At 33.5% G+C, this 18,023-nt stretch overlaps 1 protein-coding gene across 16 annotated transcripts in view; it reads left to right on the forward strand.

Moving 5' to 3' along the window:
- LOC139482641 (B-cell lymphoma 6 protein-like) overlaps positions 1 to 18,023 on the forward strand; it is a 109,342-nt gene that overhangs the window by 38,239 nt on the left and 53,080 nt on the right. Inside the window, exon 5 of one of the 16 annotated variants that reach the window (XM_071266602.1) lies at positions 13,261 to 15,270. The exons of 9 other annotated variants lie outside the window; for them this stretch is intronic. In XM_071266602.1, coding sequence (XP_071122703.1) covers positions 13,261 to 13,598 — 338 coding nt within the window. In that variant the 3' untranslated portion in view covers positions 13,599 to 15,270. Of the gene's footprint in view, positions 1 to 992; positions 6,525 to 9,018; positions 10,752 to 13,260; positions 15,271 to 18,023 lie in introns of those variants that run through there. 6 more of the 16 variants (XM_071266624.1, XM_071266589.1, XM_071266598.1 and 3 more) reach the window with 6 other exon arrangements.

Here is an 18,023-nt window from a genome sequence, read left to right on the forward strand (position 1 = left end):
GTCACAATAGTAGCAAAAAGTTTGATTATTGAGAACGAATGCGTTTTATTTTAATGCCCAATTTATGAAGTTTGTTTGCCCGTCCGTCTGTCTTCTTCAGGTTAAAGTTGAATCAACTTAAAACTTAGTACACATGTTTCCTATGATATGATCTTTCTAATTATAATGCCAAATTAGAGATTTTACCCCATTTTCACGGTCTACTGAACATAGAAAACGATAGTGCGGATATGGCACCCGTGTACTATAGACACACAAAATTATTTGTTTTATTATAAAGCGATATAGATTCTGTTGATTGCACTTGGAGTTTAAAATTTACATTTGGTAAAACCTTTGAGGTGTTTTTCATACAGTTTGGGTATTGTGCCAATTAGTATTGATAGTAATCTCCCTTAATAGCGCGATCGAGTGCCGAAGGTCGTTGGTTTGACTTCTGGTCGTGTCAAATGAAAGAATTGAAAATAGTAATCAATTGAAAATAGTTATTTTCTGCATCTCATCTATGCACTTGGCATTCAGGAGTGAGCGTAAGACACTTTAGCTGGAAGTCAGTAAAATGTGTCTAGGTAGGGTGTAATGTTTTTCTGTGGACGGTTACTCTGAGATCACAGTGACAACCTAAAATATTGACTTGGCGAGGCGATAGTACGAAACAGGGTCCATATTCATATCATATTAACATGTTCTCTTCCGAATATACACGTACTATTGCTACTGGACGTTAAATACGATTTCATCATAGTATGTCAATAAAAGTATCGAAATATCCAAACTTATATGTAATGGAGGTTTTAAATAAAATGGCGCAGCTCCATCTAAATTAAAGTTTGAGGTTATAATGTAGTATTTTAGTGATGGTTTGTATCAAGTCTTGAGTCTTTTGAGATATTATTTGGTTACTTGGGTTTTGCACTGCTGCCTTTGACTAATGTAGAAATAGAATTGAATTTTAGGTCTCCGTCTTTTATCCTTTTATCTTTACCTTTCAGGTACGGTACTTTGTCATAGGATGATTCCGAACGAAGGTCGCAGGCAACTAAAGTGCAAGCAGTGCAAGAAAAATCAGATACGTACAAAATCGGGATGTCGGGTCAATTCGAGGTTTCGATGTGATATATGTAACGTAGCTTTGTGTCGTGAAAGAGACTGTTTTAAACAATATCACGAGGAACTGTTCAGACAGTAACACTTCCCTGATTTTAACGATATTACGGGGCACTTGAAACAACATCACGAAGAATAGTTCAGAAAGAAACATTTCTCAAATCAAGTTTCCCCGCTGGATGTGCATAGCACTCTGCAGAAATTCTGTCTTCGCATTTAGGTTTTATTTATTTAATCTTGATTGTCTGTGTTTAGAACTGGATTTTTATGTTCAAAATTATGACAAAATGTTCAGTTGCGTTTCAAAAGCTAACTCTAATGAAAATGGTGACACGTTTACCGTTGTGTTTTAAAGCTTACGCGACGAATATTTCGACTTTACTTGGCAGTGGTGTGTACAGAGCACTGTTTCAACAATATACAAATCTGTACAAAATCTTTTTACTGTTTATGAGACACCACTAGAAAGACAATCTTAGTTGTGTTAAAGTTGGATGTTTATTTCTGATTATTTCAAAACACAATGTATGAAATATTGTAGCTTTGATAATTTTGTTGGTAGTAAAATAATAATAGTCATGTGTGTCTTTTTCCTACCAGGGCAAGCCGAATATAGTTGAAAAGTTTTATTAGCCCCAAAGTTAAATTTCTTGCTAAGATGACTGATGTGGGACTAGTCGATGACAAACTTCGGATTTTGCCGTTTGCGTATGACATCTACGGTTACAGTTTGATTTTGAATCTTTTGAATCGTTTTATAAATAGCATATGGTAGCCACAAAACCCAAGTTTAATGTATGCCGATTCCAGTATAATAATTGATATACATTTGTTTTCAAGCGATCACATTTATCAATTATTTTAGAAACGGGTACATATAGATAATCTTTCCTTAAAAAAGTTAGTTACATTTTGATCAGTGATTCTTTGAATATGTTGATAATATGTGGAATAATGTTCTTTGTTTGTCTTCATTTTTCCGCACGAAATTCCGTATCTTAATGGGGGCACCGGTTGTCGAGTGGGCCAAGAAGTTCATCTATTGTGTTAACTTTCACATGGCAGGTGCGTTTGATTTTAATCTTGATTGACTTGGACTGTCAGTTTTACTGTCGAAGATCGGTGCATGGTCCTCCCTAGACACTCTTGCTTCTCCCATAAATAAACACTGACCGCCAAGAAATGGCCAATAGTGATGAAAGTGGCATTAAACACCAAATACCAATCAATCCTATAATCAGATTGTTTGTAATGCAAAGTTGGGACTAGAAACCGGTCATATGATGACTCATATTTTTATCAGATCTGCTTATAATGAATGGAAATCTGGACGTTTGGTTTCAGAATGAATTCTAAAGTTGAGCACAAATTATCCAAACAGTTCTGGCATGCCTTAATATGATGATGAGTAACTCGATTTTATTTCCCTTTCAGGATTTGACCTCTCTAGCTTTGCATATTGGAACGTCAATAGGTCAATGGATTCTGGCATTCCGGGTCATAGAATTGTTCCGAATGAGGGACACAAACAGCGTAAATGCAAGCAATGTCAGAAATATCGCAGAAAGACTAAGTCAGGATGGCAGGTCGCATCTAGATTTCGATGTGAGAGTTGTGATGTGTCTTTGTGTAGGGACGATACGTCAGAAAGGGATTGTTTTAAGCAATACCATGAGGAATTGCTAGGTTATACCGGTTCCTGAACGTTGTGGGACTTTAAAACATTGACATTGCCTTTCTGAAAATAAGCTGAAACGAATCCATTGTTCAAAGCTTACACCGTTTAATGAATTAAAAATAATGGTATTTCAGTGTTAATTGTTTCCTAATTTTATGTATGACTACGGTTTGGAGATTTAAATATGATAATTTGTATAAAAAAAAAACAAAGTAAAAGATGGGGAACAGTGTAGAGAATCATTTATCTGACTGAAAATTGGCCTTTCTGTGTTTTGTTCTTAGTAGGTTGAAGACGTGAAATGAAAGTTTATCATGATTCTCTGCATATCTTCTGTAGCAATATTTGAATTTCATTTTCTTGCATGGTAAGAAATGACGGGTTATCTGATTCGAATTCAAAACAGAATATTTGAATTATCTCTTAAAATACAAATGAGTGGCCTATTATTTCTTATGGTGGCCACATTGATTATTCAGCTGTAAAGTGTTCATGTGTGTTCTAATCAAATATACACGTTGTATGCTCTGTCTTGTTCTCACAGATACTAATACTTTTCTCCTTTTATGTGAGGTGCATGCTGTTGATGTGTGATTTATTCAAATAGTGTTTGGTTAGTTTCTGTCTTTAATTCTTTGTCTCTCTTTTTCCCTTTCAGGAACTCACATTAAGATATCTCCTCGGACTGAAGACCTCGGTCAGATGCAAGTATCATACTATACCGACTACTACAAAGATATGTACCGAGGAATGGTCCTCACAAATAAATCATTTGAAGTTCCTGGACACCCGTGCGTGTCAAATGAAGGACATAAACAAAAGAAATGCATGTATTGTCGTTTCTATAACAACAAGACTAGGTCAGGGTTGCCTATTTTTACCCGACACAAGTGCGGAACCTGTGAGGTTCCGTTATGTAAACTTGAAACGTCTGAAAGGATGTGCTTCAAAGCCTACCATGATACACTTATTAAAACTCAAGGAGGAAAGTTAGATGACGAAGGCAATGAATGATATTTCATTCGCAAATTTTACCGTGGACAAATCTAGTCAAATTCTAGTTATTCATCTTTTTAGCTAGTTACAAGTTTGGTTGTGGGTTTGCATGCTTGTGTAAATAAATAACGGACATTTTAGTCTATTATTGGTTGGATGGGATTTGATGGTATTTAGCTGTTGTTATACTTGCTTGAGATTCATTGTGGAGATGCAGATAATCAAAAGATAGACCATTCTAAATGCAAAATAATATTTTCCGTTTTAAGTTTTTTTTTACGTGAAATTGTGAACAAAATTTACTTATTTTTTTTTATAAACAAATTGTATAACCATGTAAAAATGCATGTGAAAATAAATCATATAGAGAAATTAAGACTTTGTCTTATAACCAAAATATCTATTGAAGTGAATTTGACCAGGCTTATGGTCCATTGAAAAAAATGCCATACCCGAACTCTTGAAATTGTGGTTGTATTGCATTCACGTTGTCCGTCCGTCTGTCAAACAATTTTTGTACACACATTCCTGACTCAGGTACTACTGAATAGCCTATTAGGTGACTAAATACTTGGTCAGCAGCTTGTTAGTGATGAGTTTTAATGTGTTACTACCTTTCTTTAATGTCAAATACCTTTTACCTAGTTGCCAATATTTTAAATTTTCAATATGTTAATAAACTGAAGATTTTTTTATCGCATTTGTCTCGGGTATTATTGACTTCATATTTTGTCAATCGCTTGAAAGCAGTGATGAGTGCTTGATGTGACAGGGTTTTAAAATCTGTCATTGCATATGATTTAACTAGACTGTTAAAGACTTTAAGTCATCACTATAACTAGTTATGAAGATGGCAAACAGTAAGCATGTGCGTAGGTCAGTTGCGATTTGACTATTTAAAAGATTGACGAGAATTTTGTGAGTATTTGGTTTATTATCAGTAGCATGATGGTGTTTCGTATGTTGATATTGTTACTAATCTGTATTAATCTAGTATTTTGGGTTTGCTTTATCATTTCGCACTTTAGTAGGCTATATGTATGTATGTGCCTGTCCCGAGTCAGGAGCCTGTTATTCAGTGGTTGTCGTTTGTTTATGTGTTACATATTTGTTTTTCGTTCATTTTTTTCTTTTTTTTATATAAATTAGGCCGTTAGTTTTCTCGTTTGAATTGTTTTACATTGTCATTTCGGGGCCTTTTATAGCTGACTATGCGGTATGGGCTTTGCTCATTGTTAAAGGCCATACGGTGACCAAGTTTTAATTTCTGTGTCATTTTGGTCTCTTGTGGACAGTTATCTCATTGGCAATCATACCACATTTTTCAACAGGTTTGTTCACTAAGCGTGTCACATGATCGAGAAAAAAAAGTGAAATCCAGAAGGTGAATTTTGTAATTTGAATTTTTATCGTCTAGTTCTAATATTCAATATACAACTTAATACTACCAGCCAATGATAAAACCAGAATTTTTCTTGAAAATCACTGAAATTATGAACTGAACAGACTATATGTCATGTGATGGAAATAAAACAGATTTGATGTGACATTATATGAAGATCTTAAAGTACGTACGTCTGCACTGTGTCAAGTTTAATTGACACCTATTGGCTACAGTTTAGCTACTTGGACCTCCGTTTACTCACTATTGAATGAGACTTTTCAGTCAAGGCCCATATTTTATGGAATTTTACACCTATGTTGCTTACTTGCATATTTGAGAATGTGGATTGGGTTTACAGAATAGAAACTAATAATAGTCAAAATGTGCAGAATACAAAACAACAATTATAAAGAATAGTGAAAAATAGGCAACAAAAAAATACTGAATAGAGAATATTGGGGTGCCTTAATATAAAGAACATAGAATAGCAGGCAAAATGTGAAGAGCAAAATGGTTTTAAAAAAAAAGAAAATATAGAAATGAAGGACCATCGAGATCCTCATATATAGTCTTCCTGTTAATGAGTTCAGTTGACTCGATCTGGACGACTGAGCTTTTTAGTTAGGTTTTTACGTAGAGGTGTTCGCGTAGATTGGACATTTCCATAATCTAGATTTTAGTGTGTAAATATATAGTTCATATAACTATTTTCATTGATTAATTAGAAATAAGAAAAAGCTTTTGGAGGTCAATGTTGTACAGATATACGATCTAGGTTGACATGAAACCATCCACTACGTTAATAGATTATTCGTTAACGTGTGAATCAGTAAACTCTGTAGTTAAGTTTTGTTTTGAATTCTTGAATTTTCAACCATGTTTAAGTAGCTCATACTAAAATCCCCTTATTTTGCAGATTCATCCATCTTTCCTCATATCTTATCAAGCACGAAGTTATCTGACGCTGGAAGTTACCAAGATATCCTCATTCCACCCGAACACAGACTTGTTCCCTTGGGATTTGGAAAACAGAAAACATGCAAACATTGCAGAGTAACGAAATCCCGTACCCGGACTGGCCTTAGGATTTTTACACGTTATAAATGTGAAACCTGTGGCATCGCTCTCTGTAATCCATATACTTCAGAACGGCGTTGTTTCTTTGTATATCACATGGTAAATGGTGCACCAAAACCGGAAACAAGTGATACATAGGCCGTCAAGTTGGACTATAGTCCCCAACTTTATCTTATACACCTATCAATTTATAGACAAAATGTTTTTTCATGTCTTTTTGAAAGTTCCATTCTTGAAAACATAAATGTGTCAATGAATTTAGAATAAAGCTTAATTACAGAACTTATTATAAAACTTGTATGTCTGACTACATGTACTTAAACACTGTCCTGAACCCGGGTCCTCCGCCATTTGTTATTAAAAGAAGTAGTTTGATTTTCCCGTAATGTAACATGGTCTGCATGCTAACTGTTCTTTTCATTCAAAATCTCAACAGAAAAAATAATTACTTCTATGACAGTTGGTACTTGATTTGTGCATGATGGGGGACTAACCGTTGACAATACCTATGTATGTCATTGTAGTCAATGTAGAGACAAGTCGGGTGTTGTTGTCGATGTAGAGGCAGGCCGGGATCGACCTACACCTGTAAGTTTCGAAATTCATTTTTTTATTACAATAAATGGTGGAAGACATATGAAAGCTGAAACCAAACACTTAGTTTAAAGATTGGTTCTTAACATCAACAACCTGTCTTCACCATTCGATCAGGAATATTACAGTTAAACATTATTTTTGAAATTTTTGGACTATTCAATTTTATATTTGTTTCCAGTTTATGATATATATGTGACTTAATCAGAATAAAGAATTGTACAACGATATCAGAATCGAAGAACATCAATAATGTTTTATTTTAAAAGAACCCAAGAAATCTACAGAAGAGCATTTGTGTACCAAGTCAGTAATATACCAGTTGTAATCCATTCGTTTGATGTGTTTAGATATAAACATATAGTGGTATATAGTCTTGAACAGTAGACACGTCTATATTATATGTCAATTAAGTTATAAATCACCCGAATCTAAATAAAGCTTCATTAGATTTGTTTTAGAATCAGTAAATGAATTTAGGTTCTTTGGCAACTTGCTCTCACAAAATGGAAACTTATTGTTCCTGCTGAAAAAATGGCTAAAAGTTATGTACTCTATCAAAAGCTATACAAGGGGTCTGAACGAATTGCCTACAAATTTATCTGTTCATTTATTTGATTCTTTGGTTCGTCCAATTCTTATATATAATTGTGAAATTTGGTATATGGATGTGTACAAATCATACTATAATGCAATTGTTAGAGCCAGAAAAAACAATTCTCCTTTGGATAAACTAAGTTTTATAGATAAGAGTCCTCCTGAAAAAATTCACAATAAGTTTTGTAAATTTACACTAGGAGTTAAGAAGTGTGCTAGTAATATTGCCTCAAGATCTGAATTAGGAAGATTTCCCTTTTTTTCATTGCCGTCATTTTTATATTAAGACCAACTTTTGAGTGAAAACTCATCTGATTTACTTAAAGAGTGTTACTCCCTTTCCAAATCACTTCATGATCAAGGTATATACTCATGGTACTCATATGTAAATCATATTAGGTCTGATAATAATATTAGCCAACCCAAAGATGTTATTAAAAACAAAAACGGAGACTGTAAGAATTGCAGTAAGAAATACTATAAAAATGAATTTCAGCAAAGATATAAAGAAACATATGACAATGAAATATCATCTCTCGACCAAAATAGCAAACTTCTATTGTTTAAGAATATAAAAACTGAATATAAACAAGAATTTTATTTGACATACCCTAATCTTGATACAAGAAAACTAATATGCAAATTTAGAATAAGTGATCATTCCCTTGGTATTGAAACTGGAAGATATAAAAATATTCCACGCCCTCAAAGACTTTGTAGTAAGTGCAAAGTTCTGGATGATGAATCCCATTTCTTTCTAATATGTAAAATAAATGATGATTTAAGACATGTCTTTTTTAGTGATTTAAAAACTCAATACACAGATTTTTCTTATAATAAAATGCAATGTATATTAAATCCAACCACTAGTCAGCAAGTGAAATCTTTAGGCTCCTTTATTGAACAGTCTATGGAACTGAGGACAAGGGGCACTTGAGGTCATTTGTTGTGTTTAATATTTTGGCTTATTTCTATTTTTTATGTAAATTTTAATGTCGCCAATATATTGTTGTTATTACATGTAATTGTCATGCCTTTGGCCCTCTTATGGGTGTAATTTGTGCTTTAATAAAGAATATGAAAAATGCTCACGACTAATGGACCAGCTTTTGTTGCATTTCATCTTTTGTTATTTTTTTGGGTTTTCACTTTTCAGTCTTGTTATTTGGTCATGTTTGTGTCATTTTAAAACTTGTTCAGTTTGATTGAATAGAATAATACCGGAACCGTACATGTTTTCAATTATGGACGTCATAAAACGTATTTAAACTTGGCAAAGATATTTACATGTTTGAGGAAATGTGTTTCAGATACCTGACAGATGTACATAGTATATCTAATTTATTTCTATTGAAATTTATATCACTATCTTGAAATATATTAAGGTTGTTTAATATATTCAAACAGAAAATACAGTTGTATGACATTTGTCCCCTAGAATTCTGAAATCAAATATGTATGTTCAAGAAACAAAATAAATGTAAATAATGGACCCGTTTACAGTCAATATGAAGATTTTTCAACTACTCGCCAATGTAAAACTATTTTTAAGATGAAAACCTACTGTGTGATATTTATCTTTTAGGTACAAAACGTCAAAGAAGACCCTTGGATTCAGAACAGTCTAAAATGGAAGTCGATATGGATAAGCAAAATTCTCTGGCAACTGCTGAAGGCGATGCGAATACTATGAAGAGTGGATATCCGATCTCCAGTGGAGAAAGATTTACTTTGAATTTACCCAATATGGCTCGTCCGCCACCACCTTTTCCAATTTTACCCAATATTACTCGTCCGCCGCCACCTTATCCACTTAGTCTTGAAAGTTCTCCTAATTTCATGGAGTTTCAATCACGACCAAGGTATTTGCAATCTCCGTCAAGTATTGCTCATGGTAAGCCTGATCCCATGGTCGCCCCAGACAGTGCAGATTCTTCTGCACCGGTAGTTGTTAAGAAGAAGGCGATAGTATTAAAGGGAATTGATGATTTACCAGGTCATAAAATTGTCCCTAATGATATAAAAAATGGTGCAAGATGCACATATTGCCAAGTCCATAGAATAAAAACACCTTCTGGATGGAGAGTAAAAACTAATTATAAATGTGAAACTTGTGATGTGGCTCTTTGTGCGAGCGAGGTATGCGAGCGGAATTGCTTCCATCTACATCATATTGAAATGTTTGGCGAGCAGATTTTAGGCGATAAAGCGCAATAAACGATGTTTGCTGACATTTGACTATAGTAATTCTTTTGTAAAATGGAACGATACCTATACAGTTTAATACAGGAGATGTTACATGTATTTATGTGTATATACTAGAAATTGAAAATTAGTTTTGTTATGGCTAATATGCATACATTAACTTCGTGAAAAATATGACATAAGAGATCATAAGAAGCTATCACCATATATGAAAAAAAGACATGTGTGTATGCGTTCGGTCGCCCATCGTTAAATTCTTAGAAAACAAGTTATATTTTCCAAGTTTGTATATCATGAGAACATAACGACGTTTTTCTAAACATAAGGATCTCGCCATAGGCGGATTATTTGGTGGACGATGCAACATATGAGTACATAAATGTTGATTGGGTTGTTGTTGAAGGGCAACACTAGTGTATTATATTATTCAAATTGATTATTGGGAAAGGGAGTTTTCATAGCAATCATTTCAAACTTTGACTTCTGTTGTTGTTAACAGGAAAGGGTTTACAAACTCCACATTTCAAAATGGTTTTACAGAATTTATTATTTGATTGCTTGTTCCTCCCGTTGTGTGTTTTACGAGATGGCAAATGTGACGTGTTTGTTTATACTGATGGTTTTCCTTTTATGTGGTGTGAGCTATTGTTAATGTGGGGTGAACTATTATTCATGTGGTGTGAACTATTAAAGATTTATGTGGTGTGAGCTACTGAAACATGTTGCAATGGGTTTCTTGTAATGTTGTGTGACCTTTTCAAGGTATTCACTACAGAAACATGAAGTGATTGATAAAACCCTATAATTGTACATATTGTATTATAATTCTGTGTATGTGTGGGGTTACATTGGATACATTTATTCTAGTAAGTTTATTGTTAAACATTATGTTTCTTTATTTTTAATCAAATGCTTGCTTAGATATGTAATCAATACAAGTCATAATTTGTTTCAAGTATATTAATACTGAATTTGAATTGAAAAATAAGATTTAAACTGAATTTCAAAGGAGATGATTCTAGTTAGTCTATTAGTTTGATTTTGTCAATGACTTAATTTTTTTTGAGGTTTGGTTTTCTGTTTTATGGCTTAAATAAAATGTATTACACGAAATGTTGACTTTATTATCCAAATCATTTGCTTTAAGCTTTTTGTTTTAGATTCTAGTTTTGAACTATCTTCTACGTGTAACGATAATAACTTGGTTTTCTTCACGCTTGTATTCGAGTTTCTCTATTAATCGATTTTTGCGTAAAACACAGCAATTTATATTGTAACATCAGACCAAAACTATAGAAAATGAATACTGTCGTTAGTCATTTAATGAAAGACTCATCTGTGATAAACGATGGAAAATAACGCCAGAAACTGTAAACAGCAAACATAAACAGAAATACCTGATCTAAAAATGCCCATTCGAATGAAATGACCACTGTACTCTATAAAGGGGATTGGTCTAAAATGACGATTTTTGACCAATACAAATGTTTCTCCTATTATCTTAAGACAGCAACTATTCACAGCTGATGATATCAACCAAACACTAACACGTTTGAAACTTGCATTTGAGGAGGGGTTATATTCATTGTATGTAATTTTAAGCAAAATAAATCAATCATATATATGCGTTTTAAAATGTGTGGCCTTATATATTTTTTTGGCGAGATCGGAATTTCACCAAACATGTAAATGTTTTGCATCATGTCATACATGTGTGTGTGCAGCTGCAGCTATTTGAATTTATGATCTGTAATTTATTTTGGATTTCCCCGTTTTCAAACATTGACTTCGCTAATTTTTTTTCGGAGACTGATATAAACATACGTCTTCTTTGGATGACTCTTACAGTTTTGCCCTGAGATTAGAATGTCTATTACCTATAACATCATCCAGGAGTTCATTATAATTTAGCCTTAAATATCAGTTTTTTGGTTTTAAAGTTTGTCGTTACATATTTGATTTCGGGCTTTAGATATTTTATAAAATGTGCACCCCCTTTCCCCTTTTTGAGAGCTTGTCTTGAATATTTCGATATGTACAACCAATGCCATTAACAACAAACAAAATCTTACATGAAGATGTTGGTGTAGATAAATTATGTCTTTTTACACTAACGGTCTTGACTAACTAATGAGTTGAGGCATTTCCAAATGGTTTTTACTGTTTGGTCTTATTTTGTGCCTGTAACATCACTACCGCAAGTTGGACCTGATATGAGCACATGTTAAACCAACCACATTCTATATGTTCCTGTCCCGCGTCATGAGCCTGTAATTCAGGAGTTGTTGTTGGTTTCAGTTTTGTCATATTTTATTTTCATTTATTGTTTGGTGTTAAATTTTGCGGCTGTAATTTATTGGAATTGTTTCTTATTTTGTCATGTCGTTACCCTTTATAGCCGACTAAATGGAATGAGTTTTGATTATTGTTAAAGGCAATAAGTTGAACCTAAGTTATTAAAATCTACTCCGTTTGAACTATGTTGGATATTTATCTTATTGGCAATCATACCACCTCTCCTTTGCGCAATCTTGTCTCAAATTGAATGTTGCCCCAAACACTCAGTAAAGTAGGAATAGTATGCCAACTTCTACGTAATTTGGTCTTTGGTGGAAAAATGCCTCGGGCAATCATACCACAACCTCTCTCATTTATATTTTGACGATTTCTCACCTCGTTCATTTATTGTCGAGCCTTCGACACATAGATTCCGTCGTCGGCGTCGTCAACATTTAGGTTATTATTTTACAGAATGTCGGAGATTAAATTATTTTGACATGGTAAATTAACAAGTCTTTATGGATTGTTATGAAACTTAGACCAAGCTTATCTCCAAGACAAAGGAATAGCATTGAAAGAAAAAGTTTTAATTTTTGTTTAAAGTTCTGTATTTCACTGATAAATGGACTCCTTTTTTTAAGTCAACATTACACGTTAACACTGAAAGCAACAATCGCGTGCGAGACACAGGGTTCTGCGGTTCCCCTTACGAAACACCAATTAAACTTGTATGTAGTTGAAAAATTTCACATTATTTCATTGGTTGCAGTTGTTTTGACTAGAGTAGTGTTATTGAATCAATTAAGTCACACGTTGTCGTATATTAGCTGTATTTTGTTCTTTGACCTTCTAGGTATAAAAACCATTGTCCTATTCAAAAGACGGAAAGTCCTAATCAAGTTGGTGACTCGATAACATCTTTGCATGAAGCCGAGTTCATGAAGTTCATAAATCCGTACGACGTTTTATCAGAACCTAAATTGGAACTTAAACCTGAAGAAGCATTAGCCACCAACAAACTCCCCTTTGACAAAAGTAATATGCTAAAGGTCACATCTTAACACCCATTGGAGGTAAATTCTACTTCCGGCAGCGTAAAACAAAAAGAATGTCGATTTTGTTTTAATAACAAATTGAAAAGAAGGAAAGGATGGGCAGTACGAAACAAATATATATGTTTATCCTGTAACGCTCCTTTATGTTCTGGTGAACCAACTAACAGGAACTGCTTTGTTTTGTATCACAATGAAAAATTCTTAGGCATGCAGTAAGAGTTCGTATTTTATACTTTTAAGTTTTGTCTTCATTTTGATTATATGTTTGTTTTTCTTTGACCTTTCAGGTAAGAGAGAGGTTCAACAAAATCCAGAGAAATCTTTTGTTATGATGGATCTTGCGTCACCACATTTAGGAGCAATAGGTAGTGAAACGAATCGCTATACCTTTCCTTTCAATAAACATAATTTACCACCGGGACACCATCTTATTTCAATTCCTGGAAACAAGAAGAAAGAATGTAAATACTGTCAGAGACATAAAATAAAAACGAAAAGTGGTTATGCTGTACAGACTCAGTATAAATGTGAAACCTGTGACGTAGCTTTGTGTTCCGGAGGATACACAGACAGAAATTGTTTGGTTGCCTTTCATAATGAAGCATATATCGTTTCGAAAATATAATGTTTACTGTTCCCCATTAAGCGTTAAATTGCGTTTTCTGGTGAAAGTTTTAACTTTGGACAGAAAATATTGGAGAGATTTTTATTGAGTTTGATTTATTTGTTATTATATTTTAACCAACTAAAAAAGTTTGCTTTACCTTTGCATCTTTCAAAATTCAAAATGTGGACAGAAGCTGGTGTCTACTTTTTACTGTTGATGTATCAGTTGTGTACAGTCATGTACCCATGTATATATACTTCCAAAAACTCCTTAAGTACCCATGTATATACTTGCACAGACTCGTTACGTATTGATGTATATACTTGCACAGACTCGTTATAATACCCATCTATATATTCTTCGACAGCCGATGACTCTTTACGCACTATGTTGCTATGAACTAACACAAATACTATTCACCCTTTCTATGCACTAACTTTTGCTGTATGTCTGCATGTGTACTAATTCATTATGATACAAGTCAAGGTTTCCTTATCAGTCTTGAAACACATCCTTTTCTGTACATTTGTTTGCTTATTTTCTATCTGCATAATTCTTCCAGGTGTGATGTCGAATGCTGCGGTTCAGGATGGATATGAGTGCATTGTGGTCAACTCTCGTGAACACGTTCTTGTTTCTAGTGTAAGAAGGAGGGAATGCAAGTATTGCCGTCGAAAGAAGATTGAGTCTAAAAGCATTTGGTCAGTACAAAGCAAGTACAAATGCAATACTTGTGACGTAAATCTGTGTTCACACAAAAAGACGGGAAGGTCTTGCTTTTACATGTATCACAAGGAGTATTGTCAGTCTCAAACTTAATAGTTGAGGGTACGTCTGGATGGGATCACTTTTCCTGTTTGGAATATTTTTTTTCAATTTAAGGCATTTTTCTTAGTCTTTAGAAATAACTCGTATTCAGTAAAATTCTCGTGAAAATATGAATAATATCGTATCTAGACCTGAACATGTATGCAATATTTGCCACTGGACGTTAAGCAACCAACAATCAATCCATTAGATAATTTCTTTATTCTGTTCATCGTTCATTTCTGTAAACAGTATTGTATTGCTTGATTGATTTTATATCCACATTTAATCTTATATATGCTTTGTAACCTGCTGTTCTCTTTCTTTTTTTTTGGCTCATATTTGTTAATTCATTATTTTGGGGCTATTATTTTCTATTCTATTCACCTCTTCAATGCTCTCATAGATGATGGAGCGATAGAGCATGATATGTAACCGTTGCCCTGTGCACAAATTATTGTTGTTTTATATGCAACTGTCTGATTCCAAATTGTTATTTTTATATGAGTTATATAATAATCTGTTTGTTTGTAAATATAATGTGCTTTTGACTTTTAAAAACTGAGCTTATAATTTCTTTTCAAATTATTTTTTTAAAATTTTGTTATAAACTAGTATATTATTTTTTTTTGGGGGGGGGGGGTAATATAGCCACGCCCAGCACTAATTGATAGTCACATATTCTGGTTTGTTCCTTTTATAATATATATATGTGTGTGTGTAAATAAGATTGGTTATGTTATGAGGAACATAATAATTATAATAGCATGGACAAAAAGTATGATAAGAATACTGATTTCAACGAAGTTTATACGATCACTCTTTGTAAATATGTTAATCTGTTGCTTTATGTTATTTCAATAAAAATGATTATATAAGAAAATATGTTTGTACTAATGTAAGTACGGATATACCTACTCGGATGTGTTGTAACCGCATAATTGCTATCACAAGTTCCTAATACTACATATAGAAACAAATAGATTGGAGAAGACTTACACATTTGATTAATTTGTGTCTCGTCGCAATATTAAGCACATGAAATATATGTAAACTAAACAAAGTGATACCTGATAAGATCACAACCTATCCCATTCAGGCATTTTTTGTTTTTGTTCCCGCCAGGGGCATTAAGTGTTACCCTTTACCGTCCGTCCATTACATTTTGTTTCTGCAGTCTAACTAAAGTTTTATTATCCAAATTTTTTGAAACTAGTACACAATATTTAGAACCAGAACTAGCAGACTGAGTCCGAATTTTGGAAGAGAGTCACTTGCCGTTCTAGAGTTATTCCCCTTTTTAATTTAAAATCGCAAAGCTTGTTATCAGACACATTCTTCTTTTATTTTTCTTTAAAAAACACAACATTTTTTTTTCTCCATTACGGATCATGTTTGAATAAATTATGTACAATGCATTGTACACATTACATGTATATAGTTAAAGGCCGTACGGTGACCTATAGTTGTAAACTTCAATCTATGTAATTTGGTCTCAGCATTTCTTAAATAATACTCTCTCGTTGAATTCACGGGCATACTTGCCGATCAGAAAGAAAACCATAAGACGTAATAATCAAAGTTAATCCACCTTAAAGTTGTGTAAGCTAATTCCTCGCCCAATGTCAAATACCTGGCTAAGTGGAAATTAGATTCTAAATGCACTAGAATTTCCAATGGGAAATAATTTGAAACTGCTTGTATCCAGAAATTTTGGTATCAAATGAACTGGTGATCATTGTAAAACACTTTTAACTTATAATTTTAAATAATAAAAAAATGCATGAGCCTTTTAAAGGAGGGTACATACATTTTGCCTGTTTGTTAGATCTGAAGTACTTGTTATAGTACATTCGAAATTCCGGTAATTAGTTCTCTCTTATATGCCAATAAAGGTATGTTGATTTAATTTTTGTACAAAACATCTTAAAATGTTGCTTTGACATGCAATAATTGTCACTTTACTTGAATTATAAATCAAAAGAGCTGTGCCTACTTAAATTTAACACGGAAAGCAATGGGACAATGAATTAGAGATGTACGTCATTTTATACTATAGTACAAACAGGATACACAAAACTATGTGGGAAACAACCTTGTTGTATTTTTATATATTGGTGAAAACTAATTTTTCACGAAATTTATACGCACATATAAACCTACCATTACAGTTTTGGACTTTAGTTGCCATGTTGTAATTGAAAGTCTTCGTTATCTGGAAAGAATTTCTTTTGTGGGTAGAGTTATTTACAAAACAGTTGTTATTTGTGTGTGAAATACTGTACTTTTTAGCTCACCTGGCTCGAAGGGCCAAGTGAGCTTTTCTCATCACTTTGCGTCCGGCGTCCGTCGTCGTCCGGCGTTAACTTTTACAAAAATCTTCTCCTCTGAAACTACTGGGCCAAATTTAACCACACTTGGCCATAATCATCATTGGGGTTTCTAGTTTAACAAATGTGTCCGGTGACCCGGACAACCAACCAAGATGGCCACCATGGCTAAAAATAGAACATAGGGGTAAAATGCAGTTTTTGGCTTATAACTCAAAAACCAAAGCATTTAGAGCAAATCTGACTTGGTAAAATTATTTATCAGGTCAAGATCTATCAGCCCTGAAATTGTCAGATGAATTGGACAAGTCGTTGTTGGGTTGCTGCCCCTGAATCGGTAATTTTAAGGAAATTTTGCTGTTTTTGATTATTATTTTGAATATTATTATAGATAGAGATAAACTGTAAACAGCAATAATGTTCAGCAAAGTAAGATTTACAAATAAGTCAACACGACCGAAATGGTCAGTTGACCCCAATAGTAGTTATTGCCCTTTATAGTCAATTTTTAACCATTTTTCGTAAATCTTAGTAAAATCTTTTACAGCAATCTTCTCCTCTGAAACTACCGGGCCAACTAATCCAAACTTGGCCACAATTATCTTTAGGGTATCTTGTTTAAAAAATGTGTCCGCTGACCCGGCCATCAAATCAAGATGGCCGGCACGGCTAAAAATAGAACATAGTGGTAAAATGCAGTTTTTGGCTTAAAACTAAAAAACCAAAGCATTTAGAGCAAATCTGACATGGGGGTAAAATTGTTTATCGGGTCAAGATCTGTCTGCCCTAAAATTTTCAAACGAATCGGACAACCCGTTGTTTGGTTGCTGCCCCTGAATCGGTATTTTAAGGAAATTTTGCTGTTTTTGGTTATTATCTTGAATATTATTATAGATAGAGATAAACTGTAAACAGCAATAATGTTCAGCAAAGTAAGATTTACAAATAAGTCAACATTACCGAAATGGTCAATTGACCCCCTAAGGAGTTATTGTCCTTTATAGTCAATTTTTAACAATTTTCATAAAATTTGACATTTTCCACTGAAACTACTGGGCCAAGTTCATTATAGATAGAGATAATTGTAAGCAACAAGACTGTTTAGTAAAGTAAGATGTACAAAAACATCACCATCACCAAAACACAATTTTGTCATGAATCCATCAGACAGCTTCCTTTGTTTAATATTCACATAGACCAAGGTGAGCGACACAGGCTCTTTAGAGCCTCTAGTTATTAAATACTGTACAAATAAATAGGTATGGTCAGTTAATCATACATGTTCGTATATTCTGAGGACGGTTCT

Source organism: Mytilus edulis, chromosome 7, assembly GCF_963676685.1.
Source record: "Mytilus edulis chromosome 7, xbMytEdul2.2, whole genome shotgun sequence".
Classification (NCBI taxonomy): domain Eukaryota; kingdom Metazoa; phylum Mollusca; class Bivalvia; order Mytilida; family Mytilidae; genus Mytilus; species Mytilus edulis.